General features: G+C 41.8%; 1 protein-coding gene across 1 annotated transcript; it reads right to left on the bottom strand.

Annotated features, from left to right (window-relative positions):
- Nucleotides 1–679: 679 nt before the first annotated feature.
- FZD3 (frizzled class receptor 3) lies at nucleotides 680–25,914 on the bottom strand (the record flags this gene model as incomplete). Its single annotated transcript, XM_010084760.1, has 5 exons — nucleotides 680–893; nucleotides 1,633–1,866; nucleotides 3,674–3,822; nucleotides 23,491–24,508; nucleotides 25,718–25,914. Coding segments are annotated over 5 exons (1,812 nt in total), but the record flags the coding sequence as incomplete, so codon positions are not given.
- Between the last annotated feature and the right edge of the window lie 315 nt (nucleotides 25,915–26,229).

The following is a 26,229-nucleotide window of genomic DNA, read 5'->3' as shown; positions in this document are numbered from 1 at the left end:
TGCCTCTCTCTTCCCCCCGCCCTCCCACCCTATCCCAACGACTGAGCCTGAACAGCTCTGCTAAGAGCTAGTGATCAAGAGTGGAGCTTCCTTTCCTTCTCCAAAACGCTCATTTCCAGTGTCACCATTAAAACGCCTGCCAATCCGCACAGACGTCCTGTACACAGCGTCTCCTACGCGGCCTCTCCCCCTGCGCTCGATGAAAACACGTACAGGTTTGTTATCTAATCAGAGCCTAGAGAGGTGCGCGGAGAATTCCTTCAACAGTCAAGAGTTCTGCCTGTAAGAAAAAAATCTCAGCGTGACCCTGCCCGCGAGTTTTCAAGGGTAACACCTACCGACATGCAGAGCCAGCGGAGGGGCAAGGGGATTGTTTCCAACACAGAAACTCAGCAGTGGTGGCTGATGAGTAACAGTTATCGAATAAATAATTACCTACAGATCGGTTCAAATGAGGCAACCAGCTTTTTACTCAAGAGTTCAAGATTGCTGAACACTCTAGCTCGGATGCAAGTACAAGAACGCTGGCTTCAACACGAAGAAGCCCGTTTTCGGCTTCCTGATGCACAAAATCAGCACCTGATGAGAGGCATGATAATACTGAGCACTGTCACATCGCCGAGGAAGGGACCGCGAGCCATGCCACCGCATCCAGCTCCTCCTTTCCGACCAGAGTGGCTCAAGCGCTGGTGCCGTCCTCTTCGATGACGCGGTTCATGCTGGTCCCGTGCGTGATGTGCGTCATGGGGTTGCTGCTGAGATCCCGAATGCTGCTGTGACGCGACTGTTCATTAAGCCGATGAGAGCTGCTGTGCCTGGAATGATCGGTCAGTCGGGACATGCTGCCGTGAGGTAGTCTTTCTTCCACGCCTCTGTAGCTGCAGGGAGTGTACCTGATTTACAAAAACAGAGAATGATTATTACTCTTGTTGCTGCCGCAGCCATGAAGGAATGTAAATAAATCTCGGCGCACATGCATGCACACATAAACCCTCAGCTTTGGTGAAGAAAGCCGTTCTCTGTTGAGCTGAGTCATTTGGCTTAGACAGCCCCCGGCAAATTGTTTCAGCGCCTCACGCGGCACGGCTCTTACTACAGCGCTATGTATAGTCTTGATAATTAGGTGAGTAAAATCCTCGATGATAAATTATGTTAGAAACCTGAACTACAGCTCAAGGTAAGGTGGGCAACTTTTATTGCTGTTCACTTCAGCAGGGCCAGGACTAGTTACAGAAACAAAATCAATTTACACACAGAGAAAAGCAGCCACAAAAATACCGAACTGACGGGGACGGATCTGTTTTCCCATGCGCTTAGATGATCTAGAATCATGGAATGGTGAGGGTTGGGAAGGACCTTAAAGATCAGTGATGTGACCGAGGTCACTGTCTTTGCAGGAAAACCAGCGCTGAACACGTTCACACCATGTAATTCATCAAAACTCGCATAGACTCTGAAAAATATGGTGGTATCTTTTCCCTTTCCAACCCAGGCACTAACAGGGAGAGCAGGCGCAGTCAGAGAAAGTAAATATTAGCAGAACTTCCAGGTTTTTAGCAACATGATGGCCAAACTTCCCACTAACAGAGGTTTGTCCAATTTTCTACAAGATTTTAAGGAGAACAAACATACCGGCCGTCCCGCGATCGGTGCAGGCTGCCGTGGTAGCTGCTGACTTTGCTGTGGACGCTGCCGGCCTTGCTCCTTTGGTCGTCCAGCATCGCCAGCTGGGTAGAGGAGGCGTGAGTGGAGGTGCCCTGGGTAGAAGTGCCTCTGGATTTTCGGATGATGGGGGTATTGGGGTCTCGCAGAAGAGACTGAGCAAAGTCTGGCTCTTGCAGCACCTGACGACTCTCATTTACAACTCTGAACAAGACACACAATTTGAATCGTTAACAACGGCAATATAAAAGTGATCGCAGTAACAGCACGATTTCACAAACAGAACGCAAATATTACAGCTCGGCAAATAAAACCATTTATTTACACTGTAATGTCCCTATCTGCCTGATTTAGAAGCACCTCTACATCTGGATATTTTAGCAAAGTTCATGTTCTGGAATCCTTCCTGCTCGCTGTGTCTCTGGCCTAGATGTGGAATCATTGCCGTGTATTCGCTTACGGCCTTAGTGTGCGAATATTGCTGCGAGAAAATCCTGGGGACAGCGCTGTGACTCAGCAAGCTCGGGGTACCCGGGGAACTGAACTCAGGGAACACAGGAAGCCACTTCAAATGAAGAATCTGGATTAAAACTGGCAGCAGGAGGAGAACCCCAGATGAAACACAACATCTATAATAATGCATAAGCAACGGGCCTGCAGCCCTCAGATCAGCGGTTGCAGTCTCAGAGCTCCTGTCTTTGCTGAAATCCCCTGCAGAGGGGCACACATGTGGCCAACTCTACCATAGCGTGATGAAAGGAGGTGCCATCACATCCTCTGCAGTCCTTTTTTCTTTTCTTTTTTAATCTCTTTTTTTGTGGAGAGGCCTTTTCCTCCCCTCCCACTCCCTGTATTATTCTTTCATGTTCGTTTCCCCTGCCTGGCTAGCTCCTCCTTTTAATTTTTGTGCTCACAGAGGATCACAGGCTACCTAGAGAGGGAGGGAGGCATCGGCTCTGCCTCTTACTGCTCCAGGAATGGGGCCGGTGAAGGAATGTGGCTCCAGCCCGACGCTGCTGTGTGTGGGAGCTGCACCAGAGAGAGGATGGCACCTCCAGGAGCCAGCCAGCCCTCCCTGAGAGAGCCGCTCCTGTAAAACAGCTTCCTCAGCCTTCCTTAACTCCATTCCTGCCCTCTGCCCACCGAACCAGTGTGTCACCTCTATGTACATCCCAGCTAAATGTATAGATGTGGATTACAATCATATTAAGCTGTAGTTAACCCCATGCATATCTTAGTAGGTTATCTTTTGAATGAAGAAAAATTTGCTCCAACTTTACAGAAAGTAATTTTACTGTAAGCTCAGCAGAAGGCCAGTTCTGCCAAGGATGGAGAAGTCAGAGCCATGGAGTAGTCACTTGCTGTATTCGTGCATCTATTTTGAAACAACTATGTAGAAGACAATATTTATGATTATGGAAATAGCTATTCATAGCTGTTACATCATCATCTATATTGTCTCTAAATTATGCCATACCTTAGTCTAAATTAATTCCAACCCTACAGGAGCTGTAAGACATTCTTACTATGATTTCATCAGGCTGGGCTTTGGTGCTAATGCACAAGGGAAGGCAGAGGCAATTGCTTTTAACTGCGGTCGTGGTGGAAAGAACTTATGTTTAATTTCAATTTAAAGGTCTGATTCAGTTGACTAGAAAAGCATGCTTATAAATAAAAACTTTTCATTCCACTTCTCGGTAAATGGGAGAGAAGTTGTAGTATTCAACTGAAACCTAATTCCTGTAAAAAAGTGTTTCAAAAACAGACGGAGCAGTGCAAACTTGGTTCTGGGACCAAAGAGTGATTACGGAAAAATAAGCGACAATTCTTCAGGGTTGTTTTGAGCTGTTGCTTGTCCTGTCCTCCCTTGCTTCATGTTGATTAGTGAGAGATTTCTAAGAAAGCTGACCCTCTCTGTTCCTGTCCTTGCCTCCATGAAAAACTGACCAAAATACTCTTCCAGGAGCACACAGATAAACAACCAGTTTATCTATGAGGTATCAATACTCACTCTTTTTTCCTGCGGCCATGGAAGAAGCTAGCCCACTCAAAACAGGTCTTTTTGCTTCCAACCCAGAAGACGGAAGGTATCCCAACAACCAAAGCCATGAGATATTTCATGAGAAAGAGAATCAGATCTGGACGACTCATCTGAGTGACCTACAGAGAGAAAAAAAAAAAAGAGAAAATAAAATTATACAAACCAGCATAGTTCCCTACTCTGTTTATGAACTCACTTAAAATAACCATCTCTGCCTTGAGCCAAAGCAAACACCACCAGGGTTCCTTTGTTTCACGGCTCTAGAGAGCATGACCGAGGGTGTCGTACAGCCCACTGGCGAGTGAAACAAAAGATTCAGCTGCTGTGAGGTCCTGGCCTTGATTTGTATTTCTGGTCTTTTGTCTGTGCCCTGAATAATCATGAAATATTTTCTAGTCTACAAATTATAAAGACTCGTTTCTTTGACAGAAGTAACCTATATACAACCAGGTGGTCCATTTGCGGTTGGGAAAAAGTTCAGTGACATGCTTCATGGGATGTTCGACGCTGATTCTTTCATTCTTTAACCTTCAGCGGAGGGTTATACTCGTAGCTTCGTTCCCTCAAGAACTCAAGGCACCAGCAAGGTCCTACTGCCTGATCCTCACCGACTCGGCAAAACTCCCACCTCTCCCGTTATTCAACAGGATCCACTGAATTTGAAAAAGCTCACCATGCCTATTTTTGGAAACATTTTGATACGGAAAAGATGCAGAGAAGATACAAAGATATTATTTCCAGGAGGGTCTGTAAGGTAGTTACAATGCCAAATAGGCATCCAGGACTCTCTGGAATCGATAACCCAGCTCAGACACCGAACCTCCAAGGACAGACAACTTCAGCCTGGAAGATCCCACTGTCGTCTTAGGTGAAGGCTGTAGAGAAAGAGCAGAAGGCTGACAGAAGGGAGGGAAGGGGATCCTGCAGCCGGGGACTCCTCGGTAAGGACGGACAGGCCTTTAACTGGAGCAGATCAGAGCAGAAGGGTCTTCTGCCCGAGAGGAGCAGAGCTAAAAGCAGCTGACGTGAGGCAAAAAGGAACTTGACAGGCGAGGGGAAGATGTCAGTGGCTATCTCATACTGTGACACGTGACAGTACGAGGTTCCCACTAGAATGGCTTTAGGAGGTGTAACGCTAAGGCTGGGAAAGGTGTTTAAACAAGTGGAAATTCAACTGATCTTGTGTTAAGTTCTCCTGATCCCAACAGAAATAAAGTAGGCACGTAACAGGATAACTCAGATCCGCAGATGGCTCCAGGATTAGCACATGGCTGGAAGGTTTGGGGCTGTTTAATCATGGGGAGATGCTGATGAAATTAGGTCTCTTTCCAACACGGAGTACCTGCAGCAACAGCTTTGAGACTGACGGCGACGCAGCTGATAAATACTGTTCTACTTAAGAGAGCAATCTGGATATCTACCAGTCTGTTTAAAACAGAAGAAAATACCAAACAAGCTGCTTCAAGGCAGGGGAACATCGCTCTAGAAGCTAAGAGTGAGAGTGAAATACTTGGTACAGCTCTGGGAATTCAGTTTGGGTTCACCTTCCCGGAGAGCAGAGGGTGTAGCGAAGGGCAGGCAGGGAACAGACAGCCTGTCTTGCAAGAAGCTTGGCTGGCCTGTGAAGACTCAAAGGTGAGAGAAAAATAATTGCTGCAGAATATGAAATATCTAAACACTGAAATGGCAAAAACTGTCACCTAGCAGTATTTAAGCTAAGGAACACAAAAAAAAAAAAAAAAAAAAAAAGGCTGCACCAGCCACAAAGAAATGCCATCCTTACAGGAGAAAGATTTTGGAACAGCTTTCAGAAAGGAATGGTGAGGACAAGTGTCTTTTAAGGCTGAGTGTTATCTTTTAAGGTTCTCAGTTTACAAGAGATGTTGTTGATAGGGACACTCAGAGCTTCCCTCTGATCCTACGAGCTTATATTAATGTAGAAAAATGTAAATAATCTCCTAAAACAACGTCAAGAAATGTTTCTTATCCCAAACTGAAAATCTGAATTCAAGGCAGTCGATGCATCAAGATGATTTGTCAGGAGGAGGCTCATGGCCCATGATGTGCCAACCATGTAATGCTGACGGGCAGCACGGCTTCTGTAGGGACCAGTGAAAATACAGCGATCGTTGGCAGGGGGTTGGAGTTAGGTGATCCTGAAGGTCCCTTCCAACTCAAAGCATTCTGTGATTCTATTCTATAATTGCACTGTTTTAATACTGGGTATTAGTGTACATTTTTGAATAATATCACCGTTGTACATGGAAAATGAGGAGAATTGAAGCGTCTCACCCCAAATCACACAGCACAACTGTGACGGACTAGAACATGACCAGAATTCAGGTCACTGATTTTTGTCTTTGGTAACTACATGCCCATCTTTCAATTACATGTAGAAACTTAACGGGCATTATTGTAAGATGTTTCTTAGAGTTCATCTTCCTACAAAGTGTTAATTCTTTCCTCAGCACTGCTTAGCACGCTTTCCATCCATCTCTGACCCAGGACAAACCCTGCTGTTGAAGGTCTTTGCCGACACTACGGACCTTCCTCCGCTTGCACCCATTTAACCCTGCAAAATGAGTCTGAAGGCTTCCCAGGTGGTTTTACAGTCAGCCTGTGAGATTCCACTCAAGAAAAAAAAATATTAACAATTACCCAATAAAAAATTATCCAGCAAAATTAAGCTCTCAAAAATTAAACTTATTATCTCATTTCATAATGTGCAAATGTGGCATTAAGTGGAATACATGGTGAAATTCATTGTTTCTTAATTAAGGTAACATTCAGGTAAATTTTTATATTTACATATAACGCTTGTCCGCTGGGCCAAGTCTCCCCTGGCGTAACTACCAGCCTGAAGGGAATTTAATTTTGATTCTTGCATTAAGAATTAAACAATAGTTCTAGCACTGAAGCTCTCAGTTTCTCGCTGCACTAGAGGACAGCTTTATTTTACCGACTGAGTCATGCTGCTTGATGTTAGAGCCAACGGGAATCAGGGGCTGTGATGTGTACTATTGCCCATGCTGAATATATTACAAATCCCTACTGTGCTCAGTAAATTATATTATTTCCATGAAGAAATTATATTAAATCATTTGATATCAAAACTTCTGGCTCAACATATTCATGCTGGGTGTTACAAATAATTCCAAACAAAATTTAAAATAAATACCATAGAATCATAGAATCATGAAATAGTTTGGGTCGGAAGGGACCTTAAAGCCCACCCAGTGCCACCCCCTGCCATGGGCAGGGACACCTCCCACCAGCCCAGGTTGCCCAAAGCCTCATCCAGCCTGACCTGGAAGTGTGGCAGAACATACAATTTGGAAATTGAGAGACGGCAAGAACAGAAAGACAATTTTTCCTTTAAAAATTGTATTGTCGGACAAAATCTCTCTCCAGTAAGAAGTTCTGAATGAGAATGTTGCCGTCCTTTTATGAGAACAGCAACAAAATGGGTGAACTTACATCACTGATGCTGTTTGCTACAAATATCAAAGGTTATTTAAGAAACATCCCCAAAGGCAAAGGACTGACATAACTGAAAGGAAGAAAAGAAACTGAAGTGCAGTTACTAAGAATTTATAATGTCAGCTCTCATTTTTCTACAAAACCCTTCACAACTGCTGACTTATACTGAGCTCCAGATACCTACACATAACAAATACCGTGACAACAAGAACTAAAAATCACTAACGTGAACTCTCCATGCAGAATTTCCTCCTCTTTTATAGAATCACAATGCAAGCAAAGCACTGCTCACCGTTAGCTGTAATTTACTCAGGAGATAGACTGTTAAATATCATAACAAGCACACTCTCGGTGGCACAAGGAAAAAAAGAGCCCAAGAAACACAGTCTGTTCTTGTTTGTGCTTTGATAAGTGCATGGTATGTAGCTTCTGAAGCTCCAAGTGACAATTAGAGATTTAAGAGTATTTTAGCACGGGATGTTGAAGGCGTTCTTTGTTACACTTTTGGGTTATAACACATCATTGACGTACTGCGATAGCTTTTGTATAGTAACAGGCTACATCCCTTTATCCTTCATTTAGAGATTATGGGACATCCTCACGCGCTCCCCCAATGGTTTAAACACTGACAGAGTTTCAGATATTCAGCTTCCCGAGGAGGGAGCGAAAGAGGTGCTTGATCACCAAGCACCATCCAGCTCCCCTCAGCTGTCGACGTTAGGACTGCAATGCTAACGGCAGACGATGCATTACGGTAATTTCCCCTGGAATTAGTTCTGTATGAGCACCCAGTTCAGCTTTCAGTTTTGTTCTGCAAGTAATCCAAGTTGTGAAATGCTAATGAAAACTCCGCACATGCAGCTAAAAATACAAGGCGACCACTGTTTCAGCTATAAAGTAACAGCTCTCAAATATTATGACTTTTTTGGCACAGATGGAAAAGCATGAATCCCATTAGAAAAGCGATCCCTTTAATATTAGAGATAGAGTTCCACCGCAGACGCAGCCAATGAGGGAAAAAACTTTTAAAATAATACCGCAGTTTAGGCCTGCTACACTCACGTTATCAGCGGAAACAATAACTGTGAACATCTACCAGGTAATTTAATTCAGTCATTTCTTCAATTTCCCTCTTGGCACCATTGCCAGCCCCTTCTTTATGTCCCTTAACCTCAGCACTCCCCTCATTCTCATCTACCAAAGGCTTTCAAAAGACCTCATATATCAGCAAGCCACCAACTCAAATCTAGAGACACTGCAGATCTCCCCTGGGCCTTAAAAACCTGTGATAAACCCTTTATTTCTAGATAACAGCCTGTCTTACAAGCACGCCGGTCTGCTCTGAACATCAGGAGCTGCCTTTCCACGAGGGCAGACAGTGTCAAGGGAAGAGCAGGAGGCAGCCAGTGGCGATGTCCTTCAAGATGAGAACCTCTCCGGGAGGAAAGATAATACTGGTGGTGATTCTCCATTTTCTTTCATACCTGCTCACTCTCCCGGAGATGCAAGAGGGGCTCGTGCACTCTAGCAACATGAGAATTTGGCAGTTTAGCACAGCCGGCACTGATCAGCTAGCATTGCTCTTGAGTGCCAGCTCACTGCACATTGAGTTGGACCTGCAGCAAAGGCCACACAGGAAGGCGTGATCGGAAAGCCTTACCAGGCTCTGTGCAGACACTGTGTGAGCACTAGATGGCACGGATTGAAGTCCCTGAACTGAATTTGTCTTGCGGTGCAGCTCTAGGCCTTCAGAGGCACTCAGCTAACAAGAAAAAAGAGGCACCGATAAGTAGACACAGGGGTTTGGGTTGTGCGCTCTACACTCCGCACGGTTCTGTTCAGACACGTCTCGCAAGCCGCACGGGCAGCGATGTTGCACCTAGTGAAGACCAACAAACAAGTTCTGTCAGATCCAAAGATTGCATATGCGATAGCGGGATTTCCGTAACCTATTTTCTTCCTCCCATCTGCTGGGTTTGTTCGGATCATCAAACAGAAATGTACTTTCCGTAGCGAATACAAAAAGACATTAGTCTGAACGCATTGTTTCCCTAACGAAACACAGTGGCAGGTGTTCAGAAAGGAGGTTAAAAACATCAATTTCAGCATTCCTCCAGGGAAAAACAAGGCTTCTTTGTAGGCACACTGTTAATTTAAGATGCTTATATAACTAATTTCTGACTATTTTCCCCTTCTGCCCCTGAACGATCAATCACGGTTGCTTTTTAGTGACAGAGACCAGTGGCCTCTTCCCACTAAAATGTATGAAATCACAAACTAATGAGCTCGCTGCACATGTGAAGTGAAAGCACAAACACAACACCTGTCCCCCTCCTTCGAGGCACGGTTCCACAATAACGCTGATCATTTGATATTTCCCTAAGGATAAAAAGCAATGAAATTCAAATTAACCCATCCTTTTGTTGAAAATGGGAGAAGTGGGGGAAAGACCAAAGGGACTCTGATCCAACTGTCTCACTTTCATAACCATTTCCATCACTGTCAGTGCCTTGAGCCTTAGCCTATTATACTCACACTGCTCGTCTCCCAGTAAAATGTAGTAGCACTTGTCACTGTAAAATAAAATTATTTTTCCAGGTTATTAAAATCTTGCAGCCTGCCTGTTTTACTCTTGTCCAACACGCAAATCCATGCCACCGTTCTGGCAGCACAAGCTGAAGAATGGAGAAACTAAAAGCACCTGAAAATAATGTAATGGCTGACCTGATTAAAATCTAATTTAAGAGCTGATGACAAAGCCAGTACATACGTCAGGACCTTCAGAATAGCTCAAGTCTGGGTGAAAGAGTCTCAACAGGACCAGGAGACTTCCCTGCATCCAAAGGAAATGACAGAAGTTTCCTTCAGCCACAGGAGCATGAAAGCACCATGCATTTACTTTGCCCATTGGCTCACATTAAAACAATTAAATTATTAAAACAATTATGAAAAAGAATTACTAACTATTCTCCAGGCTTGCTTCATAACTGCTGAGTTGCTCTTTACCCTGAGTGGAAAGTGATCAGCCTGTGCAGGAACTTGGGCCAGTAACAGATAGCTTGGAAACCTAACCCACGCTAAAAATAAATAAATAAGACACTGTAATAAAAGCTTATAAATTCACCATCTTAATGGGATACAGGCTGTTCTGGAGGAAACTAATTCACCACGGAAGTTAAGTGTTAGGCCAGATGCATCTCACCATGCTGAACTCATCTACAATACTTTTTTTTCCAAAAATTTAATCTGTGTAAGTGCCTAAAAAATACATCCTTACAAACACTGACTCTACAGAACATTTAAAAGGCAACACCATTTCACCAGACGTCATCCCTGGACTGCACTGCGCGAGAGGAACACACTGGAGTCCAACCACCTACTAGAGAAATATCTCATAAGGTGATGCTGCAGGGTTTTCCTCATCTATCTCCCTCTTGAAAAGCGATCCCAGAGGACAACTAAAAAGGTCCTGACTCATGAGTAGAATCTAATAACTCACCTCCAACGCTTTTGCCCTTCAGGCCCTGCGGTTAGTCCCAGTGTCAGTAACCAGCAATCAGCCCGAACTTTGACGCTAACTGCTCTCGCACTCATGGGATGGGAATGCAGAAGACTTCAGTCATCATCTTACGGGTATCTCCCAGCAATCTCAGGATAGGTTGGTTCTGCAGCTTCAGGAAACCACTTCTGGGAGAACACCCTCTTTATCACGGGAAAGCTGAATCTTAATTAAGCTGCGGGGATGTCTGGTAGTTTGTGGCTTTATCTCGAAATGGAAGACACCATTCAATCACAGCAACTAATTTTTTAAGTGCTAGGCACGGTTTGTAATTAGAGAGATTGCCCAAGCGCCTGCCTTCTGCTTTACCACGATGAGGAACTGGTATCACGAGTCTCTCAGCACTAACGCCAGGCTTTAACCATGGGAAAAGCAAGTCTGCTTGAGCGTACTACCCACGAGAGACTTGGACCTCTCTCTCCTTTTCCTGTGGACACGTACAAGCTGAAGTGGGGTGTCCTCTGCAGAGAGAAAAAACCAAACAACTCCCCTCCTGCCACACAGTTGTTTCCCCCAGCACAGCTTAACTCTCCTTTTGACATTGGAATGAGAGAATCACGTCACAATTCCTAAACACGTTCCTCACCTCAAACCATTTCAGCCCATCACCCAAATACCCCCTTTTGGATGAGCTGTACCTGTCCGGCATAACAGGTCCAAGGACCCATAAAGTCTTTTTTTCCATTAGATTTGTGACCAATGCACAGATTAAAATGACAAAGTATCACTTCAAGTCAAGCCATGACTCATCCAAAGGTGTCTAACACAAAGGATGAAAAAAACTCTATTTCCTATGATTTCTCTTACTTAAATCCCAATGCTCACAAAAAAACCCCAAAAACCTCACACACTGCAGTTGTCCTTACCCCCAGCGTGGAACCAGATGGCGTTACTGTCGTATTCTGTCTTTGTGCAAACAGGGATTGGGGTTGGCATGGGCTAAAATGGGTCAGTAAACCTACAGCTGAAACTAAGTTTTATCACCAAATGCTTCTTTACTGGCGCCCACAACACACTGCCTGCTACACCTATCTTTTGCAGAGATTAAGACAAGATTAAAGAGATGCCTACCTGAGTTACTGGCAAATCTGTCAAATGAGGGATACTGAGGGGCCGCTGCACTAGGTTGCACTTGGCAGATTTGTCCCATGGCCAGAGAGGTTGGAAGCTCCCTGTTGCCATCCAGAAAAAAGAGCTTTTTTCCTTCAGACATCAGCACTTCACTGGGAATCAAACAACAAGTCAGGAAAAAAAACACCCCGTAATAAATCAGAAAATCTGATTTCTGTCAACCCTGCTGCTAAAAATGTACTTGGACTAAAATCTTTGCATCTTAATGTCTATTTTGGCATTAGATAGCCTTTCTTGAATTTATTCAGTTCTTACAAGACAAAATTTAGCAAGCTTACTACAGCCCAGGCTTGGAATATATCCCTGTTAATAAACTCCCACCACTTGAATGAAGACATTTGGCATTAAGAATAGAGAACAAAAGAAACATCCTTTCAAGTCCTCCACTGCTGGAGCCAGCAATGGCACATGAGCCTATTCGGTTATCCAGCTTTATCCTAGAATCATGAGCTTCCCCCTCGCTAATTTCTCAAGGAATTCCTAATTTCCAGTTCAATTTTATTCACGGCCACGTTACCATTCTGCCAGCACTGCCATTTGACCTTAACAGCTTTTCTTTAACATCCTTTATGTATTTCTAAAACTGCAACCATGTCCCTTCCTACTCTTCTTTGGCAAGGCTACATACACTCTTAGACCCTCCTCCTCCAAAGGCAAGCTCCAACAGAACCTGATTCCTGGCACCCTTTCATTATTTTCCATTTATTTTTGGTTTCTTCTTACAGACTTTTGCTGACCCAACACAATGCAATCGGCCACATAATGCCATACCGAAAAAACGAGTTGCACATGAGATTATATTTGATCCAATAATGGTTCAGCATGAGTAACTACGACACCGTGAAATCAATGGAGATGAAGTCATAAGAAACAGATCAGTGTAATTTTGTAAAGATGCAAATTATAGCCAAACCATAGCTCAAAGCAAAAGTACAGAACTTAGGGGAGAAGAGACAAATAGCTATTTTAGCAAACATGGTATGTATAAAATATTTCTTCCTCTCCCCAGACAGAAATACTACGGTCATTAGGTGAAAGACCTTCTTTTTCAAGTTACAGTGTGATGGGATAATATTAATGATCATTTACATTATTTGATTTTTAAAAATCAGTGCAATGGAATCTTTGAAACATAACTTGGTGTCAGGGCTGTTACATCAATTAAGCAAACTTGTCAATGCAATACTGAATGCCGTAAGGGTGACCGAACAGTGGAACAGGTTGCCAAGGGAGGTTGTGGAGTCTCCATCCATGGAGATATTCAACATTTGGCTGGACATGGCTGTGAGCCATCTGCTCTAGGTGACCTACTTAACAGCATAACAGATATTTTAACATAACTGAGCATTTAAGATTATACATAATTACTTCAGAAATGCTATTAAAAAGAAAAAATACATAAACAAAACACAAGTCAAAACATATCTGTATTACTAAGAGTACAAACTGTTAATGGAAAACATGCAAATAGCCCAGCTCTTTAGGTAACTCCATTGAATTCTGAAGGTGCATCTGACTCTTGAGTGGGCTCAGCTCACGTGGAAAGCAACCCTTCATTCTTTGCCCACATTTACTTTTCTAGGAAACAGAATAATTCTCTGTTAGGAAAAAAGAACTAATAGAGGGATGATGCTGGGGAGCCCTGTTTGTTCATATGAATAATGTAAAAGAAAAAAATCAAAGGTGAAATGAGCAAATATTTGCTATGTTTTCATGCTATATAGCCCAGCCATGTCTACGCTAAGTGGATGTTTACCAAGATCAAGGCACATACAGAACATGTCTGAGAGATCTGGACCAGTCTTCTAGATGAGCTTAGTTCATACATCTCATTATATTCCATCATTAGGATAGATCTATTATTTTTAAGTATAGTATTTACTTAATAATAGTGATTTCAGGTCCAGAAACAGATTGTTTTAACGGAGAGAGTAAACACCTTTCTATCCTAGTGTATTTCCAGACTGTATTCCGAAATGGTTCATGTTACACCTCTAAGCACACCTCTCAAAACACTCACAGCGGGAGCTGGTTGCCCACGTTGTGCCCCACGGCATTACAGATGCAGTGACTACAATCACAATTTCCTGAGAAGACGAAGCTTTCAGAAGAAAATCTATTGTCAGCAGTGTACCTGTCAGAGCTGCTTAGTTCTGAGACCAATGATACTCAAATGTAAATACCATTTCAGGACTGAATTTTTAAAAATTTGTTGAAAATAATAATTATGATACTCTGGAATCGCTAGGAATAAATGCACAAAAAGTGCAGAATCCCCCAAATTTTATTGTACCTCGTGTTTTGTGTGCTGACAGGACAACTCATTCAATAGTCAAGGAACGCTACAGAGAGCACAACAAAAGCCATCTCACTGAAATTCACTTGGATGCAGAATATCTGAACATCCAAATATCGAGGATCAGCATTTTTTTTTTCAATGTGTTGAGAAAACCTGGTAGACTTCAATCAATGGATGATCCTTGCAAACAGTGTTGAAGTGCACAGCACTCTCACTATGGAAGGTTCTGCAGATCATCAGCTTTTCATTATTCTGAAATTCTACGAAAAACAACCCAATCTTTATATTACTTCTTACTAAATCCACAATAAAATGGAAATTATGCACACAAATGTGATGATACCAAGAGTAAAATTCTAGATTTTGGCAGAGATCTCCAGTTAACACCCCATTAAAGGTGTTCTCTTTGCAAGCTGTCTACAGCTGCTTTGACATGAGTGTACAACGTCTCAAAGCAACTCTGAAACCCAATGGAAGAGTTATAATCATTAATGAGTGCACTGCTATTAATAATTTGCAAATGCAAATTATAGGCAATTTCCTTTAATTTATTAAAATTAGAAGTTACATCTTTTTTTTTTTTGAGGTGACTGATTTCCTAACACATGTACCGGAACACTCGATTCTGACAGTTAAAAGTGACTGGTGCTTTAAAACCAGAGAAATCGGACCTCCTAACTTAGTTTTTGTTCTCATTTTAATAGCAATTAAAAGAGTCAGTGGAAAAATAGAGTTTCTTTAATAACCAGGATTAAAGGCTGTTCTAGATATAAAGCATGCTTGTTAAAAAGAGAATGGAATGAAACTGAGAACTCAAAAATAGCAGATCTGACCTCTTTTGGCAAGTCACCCTCAGCAAAATACCGAATAAAAAGGGGAAAAAAAAAAAGAAAAAGAAAATGAAAAAAATGACCTTGAGGTGTCACACTTGGGTACAAATGCAAATCAACCTGCCTGAAGATAGTGGTTGAGAAATCAACATTTCCCTTTGTCTGTTGCTCAGTCAATCCAATAAAAAAAAAAAAACAAAAAAACCAGCAAAAAACCAGCCAGAAATGAGTCATGTGAATGAAATGATTGCTTTCACTCAATATGGTAATTGACTGGAAATTGCATACGTGCCAAGGTGAGATAAGAGAATACATCGCATCCTATGGAGGATTTATCGAAGTCCTGGGTGTGCACGGAGGAGACAGGACTGATATTATTAATGCCGAAAATGAGAATTCCCAGAAATTAACTTGAGCATATTCTTTTCCTTGAATATATTCTTTCTGCTAAGCATCTAAACCAGGAGAAATTAACTGAATGACTTCTACAAAAGAGGATAACACTGTCATTAATGTTGTTGTTCTGAGCTGACATTACTTTTGTTTTTAAAAGAAGCCTAACTCATAATTCAGATTTGCTCAGTTCTCTTCTGAGTAAACAGCAATATGGAAAATATGTTTTCCTCTCAACCTCTTTTTTTTTTTTTTTTTCTTTTTTTTTTAGGACAGAATAATTACATCCACCAAGAAGCAATTCCTTAGGGCAGATTTAAGCAAATCCATTACCTCTTCTAAGAGGAATTCTAAACAATAACTAATGAAAAAGAAGGGGGGAGGAGAAATCTGGATTTATAGACAGCTCTAAATATATTCTCTTTATGCCTGTGCCACACACAAACGGTGCTAAGACATGTCTTAACAAAGCCTCTTTTCTGTATCCAGCTTAGTGCACTCCCCCGCACGTTTCTGAAGACCCACTGTCACACAGATGGTAAAACAGCGGAGACATTTTCTGTTTAAAAAGATTGTGGCAACACCCCTGGTCAGTGGAGAAAATGGCAAAAACTGGAAAATGCCATATAACGCAGCCAATAAAAATGGGGAAACTCCATCCAACTTAATCAGCACCCCAAAAACGCAGATGCTACATCTCAACAATTACTTCTTGCCACTGTTTTCGGTAAGATGTTTCCAGTCCCCATCTTTTCTTCTCTTTGGTCCGTGCGTGCAATTGTTCCAAAGCACTTGTGCATGAAAATAAGGCCCGTGTCAACAGGGGTTACACTTCACCCACAATGCAGCCATGGGAAAAGACAGTCTGCTACAAGAGCATTTCTTAAGCGCACACAAGTCAACTTTGCCATCACAAGATCTAAAATCTCTACAGTAAATTCAAATGTCTATCAAGAATTTGGCAGGTAAAAGTACTATAAAAACAGAATGCAGATATAATTTCTCAACAAAGGCTTTTTGGTTTGTTTTTCTTCTCTTTTTTGGAGGATGAGGGAGAAACTAAGAGATGTAGCTGCAAAACCTGAGCTGGAAATTAGAGTAGCTTGTCTCAATGATTCTTTTGCTTCTGCTGAATTTTATTTCAAAGCAGGCGCTATGAGATATAATACTCATCAGAGTGAAGTAACAGCAGAGCAGATGACCCTCCCATCCTCTTGGCTCTCAACCTGCCATTACTTTACCACCATCGTTGCTGTGCAGTTGGCACCTGTTCGTAAGAAACCTTCCCTGTGCTGAAGCGGTTCTGCAAGACAGTGACATGTAGTCTCTGCTTTCAGTACCGTTCCTGCGGTGTTTGTTCAGGGTGCCAGGAATAAAGTAAAGGAAGGACAAAGCCGTGCCAAGTGGGAAATAAACACACTTGAAAATGTTACCCCTACCCCTGTTACGTGGGCAACCTGTAAAAAGGATGCAAAACAAAGCCAGCAATTTACAGTTGTCAGTGATCCAAACCAGTCTGAAATGAAGAGATTGTTATCGCAACAGTGTTAATTTTGAGACACCCAAAATTTACAGTGAAAAAAATTTAACTGCAATGAGATCAAAAAGTCCATTTGTGAAAATAGGAAACAAGAAAACTGACAAATTTTTGAGCCAAAATCATCAGCAGGTGACAGAGATTAATCCTAGTAGTAAAATCCATTTCTCCAACATCAGTTGTCAAATAATGCCTTCAAATAATCGGTAGTGTGATATAATTTAAACATTAACAGAAATCTATTAGCAAGCTTGTACTTTGTTTCCCTTTGTGCCTGCACTAGATACATATAACCACCATTGACAGACAAGAGGTACTATTAACAAAACATTCTTTCCATTTACGCTTCTGGTATCTTAGGAAACCACAATTAATCCTCTCTTCTCTATCCAACACCGGCAATGAAGAGAAGCGAGTGGGCGAGAACTCCCGTCTTCAGTAAAAACCCATCTGACATTGTTACACAGCAACCGGGGCCTCGTCTTGGAGGGAAATAGGTAGAATGGAGAGGAAAAAAAATGGGCTGGATTGACTGTTTATTTTTGTTGCTGATAGAAATGATATTCAGTATTACATCACCTTACAGCATCGCTCTTAATTATTAAGTCCTTAAAATTACCAAGGCAGTTTTAATTTTTTTAAAGACCAGAAAGAAAAGAGAAAAGCTTTAAAGAGGTAAGCATAGTAACTGCTTCAAGAACTTGGTTGCTTAAAATTCCATTTGCAAAAATAGCTGTGTTGTGCTCACTGTTATTGTAGCAAAGCTCTTCCCCATCAGTAGCTGAAGCACGCGTACATGATGCTTAGCAAAGCAAAATTACCTGTCCGCGGGTTTCCCAAGAGCACGCCTACGTCCTTCCACATACTGCGGCCTTAGGTGCTTATTTATGTCCTTTTTTCAAAAATTAAGAAAAACCATGTTACCAAGTTTTCTCTCTGGAATTCCTACTGTTCAGATCAAGACTGGTCAGGACCTAGAAGGTATGTTTAAAAGGTCTTGAGGCACATTCTCATTTTTTGAAGGGGAGAGATCGCAAAAACCCCACCAACCTCTCCTCCCTCTTCTCCCCCAAAAAACCTCCTCGGAATTCTGCAGCAAAAATCCTAACATAAATATATCCAACAAGAGCAAACGTGACCTCTTCAAACAGACAATAAATGAAGCCGGGGTATGATTCATCGGAATGTCCAGTGAATCACTATAAGAATGCCCATTTCTCCGCTTTAGCTAGAAAAAGAGGCCAGGATGCCTGGCTCAGAGGGAGGCATCTGAAATTAGATAAATGAATGTCGCTCTCAGTAGCTGTTCTTGATTCTCACATTGCCTTCATTCTAATATATGCCCGTTATTTTATCTCTGAAATGTTACTGGTTTATACGAGCTCAAGCCCCAAAGCTAAAGAAACAGGTGATACAGGGAAGTAGGCACTGCACAGGCCCAGTGGCATTCAGTGGTTACGTTGGTTGTAAACAGACTCCATAGCTGAACCATTTCAATGCCTTCCATGTCTAAATGGACTCTTGTCACTATTTTTACTTCTGGTTCTGGGCTTCGGAATCCACCCGGAGTACACTACAGCAATGACTGAGCAAGACTGGCTGGATATTCAGCGTCCAGCACAAACCTGAGTTCCTAATGAAAGGACAAAGGGAGTTTCCACAAAACCAGAGTTTGCAATTTGCTCTAAACTCACCCTGCTATCAAGTCTTTCCCATCAACAGGAAACCAAACGTCCTACTCACATCTGCTTCCATTCCTCTAAACAATATCGAAAAGATAAGCAGGGAGCACCACCTTCACTCTTAGCAAGTCAGCACGAAGGTCTTTTAATCTGGTGAAGCCACAGGAGTGGGGAAATGATGAATATCAGATAATAAGCAAAGATAATTCATACTGCTTAGTTTAATTTCTCAAGGACTCCCACTAGGGCAGCAAATGTCTTTGAAATAGTTTCTTTTTCTTTTTCACTCTTTAATATCCAAATTAGATCTCTCTCCCACCAGCACAGGGCCTAGCCTAGGCCTGAAGCATTTGTGAAAACTGGAGAGAGTCTATTTACATTTGGATTTAAGAGAAATCTCAACCCAGGACCTTCTTTACTTTGCAGAAACTACCTTACATAGTTCAATTATGGGACTAATACAAGAAGTAAAAGCTTTAACACCATACTCTGCCATTCCAAAAAAGCCGACACATTTTCTTATCTTAGGAAGATGACAGTTACCACTTTCTTCCATCTTCGGATGGTTCTGGCTTGATGCAGCCCTTTCCGTTTCTCTGGGCTAGAAAAACTGTATTGACTGAACTTTTCCTAAGAGAAACATTACAACCAACTTTGGAGACAGACTTTGCTGAGGATCTATGTCACTTTGTAGACAAATTCATCCCAGTTTTGAGACATATTTTCATAGTCTGGGGCAGGTCAATGTGTCCCAGTTTGATTGCCTTTGTAATTTCCAAGAGGAACAAATCTCTGATGTTCTCCTTGTGTGCCTGGAGGGTAAGAATATGTAACAGCACCCAAATTCACTTCAGACTTGTTTTTTTCCCTTTTACCCTACTTTTTACTTTACAACAGATGTATCTGAGATCAGATGTCTGACAGAAAGGAACTTCTAGCTGTTATGGTCACAGGAATTCAAACCCCAACCCAACACAGTCCTGGGCTGACCCTGCTTGAGCAGCGGGGTTGCACGAGATGATTTCCACAGGTCACTTCAACCTGAGTGATTCTGTGCTTCTGTAAAGTGACCGGCCAAAAATTTTATCCCAGTCCACCCCCTTGTCTAAATTAGTTACTGTAGCACGACATGCTCCATCAACACACAAGGTAAAAATTGCAAAGAGACGAAAGAAACAAATTTCAAAAGCTAACCATTGGGTCAGGACTGCAGATAAAAAGCCAAACCAGTGCCAAGAACCTGTTAAGAATGGTACAATCATTAAAGAGATGATGATAGCCACTCTGAACAGCATCAGGAGTATGCACAAGCTTACTTCCCCAAATGTCTTTCCTTGAGCCCAATGTTACAACAATCCAACTCTCTGCTCTGAAGCCCTACGCTCTGAATGACGATTTGATATTGGTAGAACCACCATCGTCACAAAGAGAAGCAGGAGGAGCAGAAAAGCGTGTATTTCCAAACACAGCAAAAGAGATGACTAGATGTGATTATTTTATGACTGGGTTGTCACGTTTCCTTGCTTTTCCCCCTTAATTTCTGCATTTTACCTTGATGAAAATTGTGCTGTACTCTCATAAAAAAAGATTATATAGGAGATGAAAGTCTGACCTGAAGAACACGTAATGCACACAGCCCAGCTGAAACAGGTATGGGGGTTACCAGGTGCTGGTATGATGGGAGTACCAGGTTTTACAGCTAGTAAAAATTAATTTAATTTTCCACTGCACGAACTCTGCTTGCACAAAGACATTAATCCATTTTTTGAGGCCAAGCAAAATTCCTTTTTTTAAGGCAACGAGTGAAAAGTGGGATATCAACACAAAATTCAGCTCCTCATTTGAATATTACTGTCCCGAAAGTAGATTACAAAGGCACTGTTTCCCTCTCCAAAAAAAAAAAAAAAGTCCCAACTGTGGTGAAAATGGAGGTGGATGGGTTAAAACATTTTGATGTTGCTGTGAGCAGGTATTTCACAGAGGAGTAATACTGGCTGGAAACAGATTAGATCACTGCAATTCCCGTGAATAGTCCTAGCATCAGAAACCATTAAAATAATTATTTGTGGTAACACCTTAGTCAATTTGCCTTTACTCACATTGCAAGAAGGATGCTTTAGTATCGAAACCTCGATATTTTTAACTAAATTAAGAGATTTATCCAGGCTGATACAAAACACAACGCCTGTTTAAGTTGACACGCACAAAACCAATGCATTTCCCCCGTAGTGGGGAAAGTGCAACTAAATTTCTTAACCATATTAGATACATGTATACACTGTAAATAAACCTAATCTCTCGATGCAGTAGTTGGTTTTTCCTTACTAAAGGAGACAAGGAAGCAATATTCATGCCACTCAACTTTTGATGGCTCATCTGAGAGCTCATCTGAGCCCTCCCAGCCATGGTACGAGAGGGGCAACTGCTGCCTGTTTTCTGTGCTGTTGGCTCCTTCTTGCCCTGTACTTACTCCTCAAAGAGGGGGAATACTGGGATTATTGATTTCCTGTCTTCATGGCAAAAAGAAGTTTTCATTTCCCAAGGAAAGCAACAGATGCTTCTCAGATGTGACAAATAACCATAATGACATGGAGCTGGGTCAACCCAGGGAACATCCAGATAGACAGAAATCAAGATCGAAGCATAAAGGTATCTCATTGCTTCCTCTCGTTTTGGGGTCTTCCAGGGAGTATTCAGCCCTTTAGGCAGTCAGGGAAACATGATGTCTATTCTTCATTTGAACACCAGCTGCCCAGGCTCAGTTTAGCAGCAGCCAGGAGAATCTGCAGCAAATTATTAACCCCGCATTATCTCCTGCATGAAGCAGCCACACAGAAGGGAGGCAAGGAGGCGTGCCTATAGCAGCTGTATACTCCAACTCCACTAGCAATTTTCCAGAATGAGTTACTGTGGCATCATCCTCTGATGAAAAAGATGATGTAACGGTTGAACGGACTAATGAATTTTTAACCTCAGATTTGCTGGTGTTGGAAAAAGTGTGCCTATGCAAGCAGCAAATTCCAGCTACCGCAACCCTGTGTAAGTTTTGCACATCAAACCTAAGTCCACTGTGGAATCAACTACAGCTCTCAGATTTGGATAGTCTAATCTCAGACACTGATATTTAAATATTTGTAGTAAAGTTAAATAACATCAAGACTTAAAAAAAAGGTCTTATTTTGCAAGTGAGTGATACTTTCCACATAACTTTAAATTTTCCCCTAATTTAATAACATATTTTACTAGTATGATCTAGCACAAAATTATTTTTCCCCACAGCTTTGGAAATCTGTTTCAATTATAAGTCTGGATAGTTTAATTAGGGAAGCATGTTTAGTTTACGAAAAAAAATTGGATGGGTTAGAAGAAAAACCCTCCTAACACTCCCTAGGGTCTGCAGGTCCTTCAACCCAATTTGATGTGAATGAAACCATTATTGTTCTTTTGACTCCTGCTGAGCCATTATGTTAACGGTTTTCTAGAGATTTGAGAACCATTTGACTACATGTTTCCGTTATTCCACTAGCTGGGATTTTCATACTTAGACATCAGAAGTTGCAAGGTTTAAAAAAGCCTTTGTTCAACATTCTGAGAAAGCAATATCCCTTTAATTTTAGAGATTATTAGACACAGTTTAGATTGGCATATGGTGGTTATTTAAGATTAACTGAGAGAAAAATGCACGTCCCTCTTTTTCTCTCGTTTTAAGCATCAGTCATTTTAACATATTAAAACCTGCAGCAATGAAGAGTCAATCAAGCAAATGAAACCAAACACACCCACTGACAGATATTTCCTGCCATAAAAATGCTCACACACTGGATGGGAGGGAAGAGTCGCACCCTAATAACATCTAACAGAGAAAACAATTAAAAGGGTTAAAAGGAAATAAAAGGATTATTATCAAGCTATATAGACTAAGCCAACCCTTTAAGTGATATGTTATTGCATTACAGTGTGAGATTTGATGATCCAGATGGTGTTTTAACCACTTTAGAGTCAAAATATTAACTTATTTTTATACCCCTATGTGTGTAGCTATATAATAAATATATATAATAGATACTTGTTGTACAACCTTATTGAAATAAGTTTCAGAAAACATCTATGAAATATCATTCCAAAAACAATTTGCCACTTTGGCTCCAAAAGGAAAGGAGGCTTCAAGTCATTAATACTTACAATACTTTCTTTGCAACCGCACCAGCGTAATACTGAAGGAAACAGGGGACAGTTTGATATCTAGTGCTCTTAGAGGCCTCTGTTCCTGTGATAACTCAATTAAACAAATTGAGCAGGTAAGTGTAATTTTTCTTGAAATAACAAAACTGATGAGCTGTAAGCTCTGGTTCTCTTCAGAAGACACTTCAAGTAAGATTTGATATAGACATTTCTGACACGTGCATAGACTGCTCTAAAATGAGCACAGAACCTCGAGGCTAATCAAGGCAACAAAACTGTTAGAGATGAACAACTAAAACCAGAAAAATGCAGTAATCAGGCTGATGACAACTCAAGTTTCAATGCCAAAATTCCTTCAGAGCTAAACTTTGAACATGTCTCTAATGACCAAAAATAAACTCATTAAGTCCTGTTCTTGAAGTTGGTTTAAGATAGCACCTTTATATCCTGTATGGGTCCCATACAGCCCAGAAACTCCACAAAAAACACCATGCAGCTGACGCAAGCCTCCAATTTTCCAGTAATACCTAGTCTTCCAGAAGGCCTAATGCATTATCCAAATAATTTGAGTATAGCACAAACCTTCCCTTGTAGGAACAGCAGCACTTTCAGTTAGGGATGACAAGTTAGCCTTAACATATCCCCTCATTATCCATTTTCTGCACTCCTGAATACGTCATATTGGTTTCCTCACCTGGTAGGGACACGGGATGTGATATTCTCTGCAGCGTTCTTGAATCCACGTCGTCTCCCACACACCTCGATAAGCCTGCTCATAGAAATAGCAGCCAATTACAACCAACAGGGGCACGAGGTACAGAACACTGAACACGCCAATCCGGATCATGAACTTCACTAGTTTGTCCTGGTTCTCTTTTTCTAACGGGATTTCAATGCGAACCCGATTGAGAGAGATAATGCCAGCTAGCAGAAGGGAAACGCCGACAACAACATACAGGCAGAGAGGTGCAAGCACAAAGTATCTTAATGCATCCACATCATAGAGGCCAACAAAACATACGCCGCTAATATTGTCACCTTCAATTTTATTCATTGCTAAGAGGATGATGGTTAGAGTTCCTGGAATGCCCCAGGCACTGGCGTGGAAGAGCAATGCCTTCTTCTCGATGGCTTCACTGCCCCATTTTGGCACAGCCGCCAAGAACCACGTGATGGTAAGAATGACCCACCAAACACTGCCAGCCATGGTAAAGAAATAGAGCACCATGAAAAGCATGGTGCAGGCTTTGTTGTGAGAGCCCTGGGTCACTGTGGAAGCCTTGTACTGGGCAGGGCTAGATGCATTACACGCTACTCGGTCTTCAAGCAGAAAGCCAATGAAGAAAATTAATGACACCATCATGTAACAGACAGCGTAAAATATTATCGGTCTTTCTGGATAGCGAAATCTTGTGACATCGATCAGAAAAGTTAAAAAAGTAAACAAGGTAGCGGAAAGGCAGACGATGGAGATCACTCCGATGAAGTAGCGAGCAAAGGAGAGCTCTTCACGCCGAAAATACATATTTGGGCAAGGAGGGGAACAGTCCCGTACCCTCAGGAAAGAGTAACCCAGATCAGGGTCTATTTTCAGCTCCCGAGGACACCAAAAACCATAATCCCTCTGTACTGCCATCGGGGCCTCTTCTGTGGGCTCCCCAGCTAGATTGAGGTCAACAAGACGAGGATATGGCTCATCACAATCTGGGAATCTAAAAAGTAAGAAAAGAATTATTTACAAGAAATATACACCTACTTTGCAAAGGCTAATAACCTTATTTATGTGGTTAGACTTTAGACACGCTAACTGGAGCGAAAACAAAGACAAGCCAAATAATGGGTAATCCATGAAATACTACACTATGTTTAAACAAACTCTAGAACTCATTGTCCCAGAATTCAGTGGATGTTGAAAGGATAAAATATGTTTCAAAATAAACCAGAGAAAGAAATGGACAAGGGGCCCATTGGGGCTTTATCACCTCAGTAAGCGTTTCTCTGCCACAGTTCATGTCCTGGCACAATGGCACTAACACAGCACCAGCGAGGTTTCAGTAGTTTCAGCTCTGGTTCTGAAATTTCACTGCCTGGGTCTTACTGAGGAGATGGGAGGATGTAAAGGGCTGAGGCATCTGTTTAGGATACAGAGTTAAAGCAATCTTTGGTCCAGATTATCAGGACCTAAAAGCATCCTCTGACTTATTCTTTTGCTAAAAGAAGTGTTACTTGGTTTTCATTCTCTCCAATCCTACTGTAAGAGAGACTATATCTTCGTGTTTGTTCTCCTGGCTGTTGGAGTCACAAAAAAACCCCAAAGCATAGAGATATTGTTTTAAATTTAATGTATATTCTGTTTCAAATAGATTTAAACATCATCAAATAATTTTCTATAAAGTTATTTGTGTAATGTGAAGCTGAAAACATCTGTTTGCACACAAGTTCAACAAGACATAGATGCTCTGCAAACAGAGCTTTGAGATTTTATACACTAATCAAAACCAGCCAGCTCCCCCTTCAGAAAAAGAGACTATTCATCTCTAGTGTATGTCATTTTTCCTAACTCTCGGAGAAATTTATGGCAGTATCACCTATTGAACTCCAGTACAGCAGACAAAACCAGGTCAGCATAAATGACAAAGAAGAAAGACCAACAGGTCTATTCATTAATTTAGGAAAGTGCATGTGCAGTTTACAGTAATTGCCCACAGAAATTTTCAACTTATCTCTTGGGCAGATGATGGAAATATGAACTTAGTTTCCAGCCCAGGAAACTGGCTGTTACACAAATGGAAGGGAAAATAAGGGCACTTGCAATGGAACACATTCAAAACGTCTGTTTCAGGTCATAAAACATCCTACATCATACTAAAATTTTATCCTGGGATTCTGAAAAAAAAAAAAAAAACAGCAGATTTGCTCACCTAGTGCACTCCATATCCTCAGGCCAAGAGACCCCAAACATCTCCATGAGTTTGGAGCACTCGCTGTACGCTCTTTGACAGAGCCTGCGACAAGGGAGAGTGACCCGGCCGTACTCCATGCACACAGGAGCGTAGAGGGCACACAGAAATGGTCGAAAATCTCTGGAGCATTCCAAATTCACCATGGGATGAAACGGCTAGAAAAGAAAAAAGGAAAATTCAATAGCTACAAGCAGCAGATTTGTAGAACACTTCAGCAGTAAGCTATAATTTGCCTCAGGAGATGTTAGGACTTTCACAACCATAACCATGACCTTCTTTTTCTGAACTTTGTCTGTTGGAAGAAATGATCATCCATAATACAGCACTTACGTATTTCAGGAAGACAGGCAATCAAGAAGCCTGGAGACAATGACAAGGATTCCCAGGGGACGTATATGTACTCGATTTGCATTAAAATCAGTGGGAATTAGACAGCTAAACACCTTAGAGGATTCAGGCTCAGCTTCACG

This window comes from Pterocles gutturalis, unplaced genomic scaffold (genome assembly GCF_000699245.1).
Source record: "Pterocles gutturalis isolate BGI_N339 unplaced genomic scaffold, ASM69924v1 scaffold11135, whole genome shotgun sequence".
In the NCBI taxonomy this organism is placed as follows: Eukaryota; Metazoa; Chordata; class Aves; order Pterocliformes; family Pteroclidae; genus Pterocles; species Pterocles gutturalis.
The sequence above is the reverse complement of the archived record's forward strand: the minus strand, read 5'-3'. Positions and strand labels throughout refer to the sequence as shown.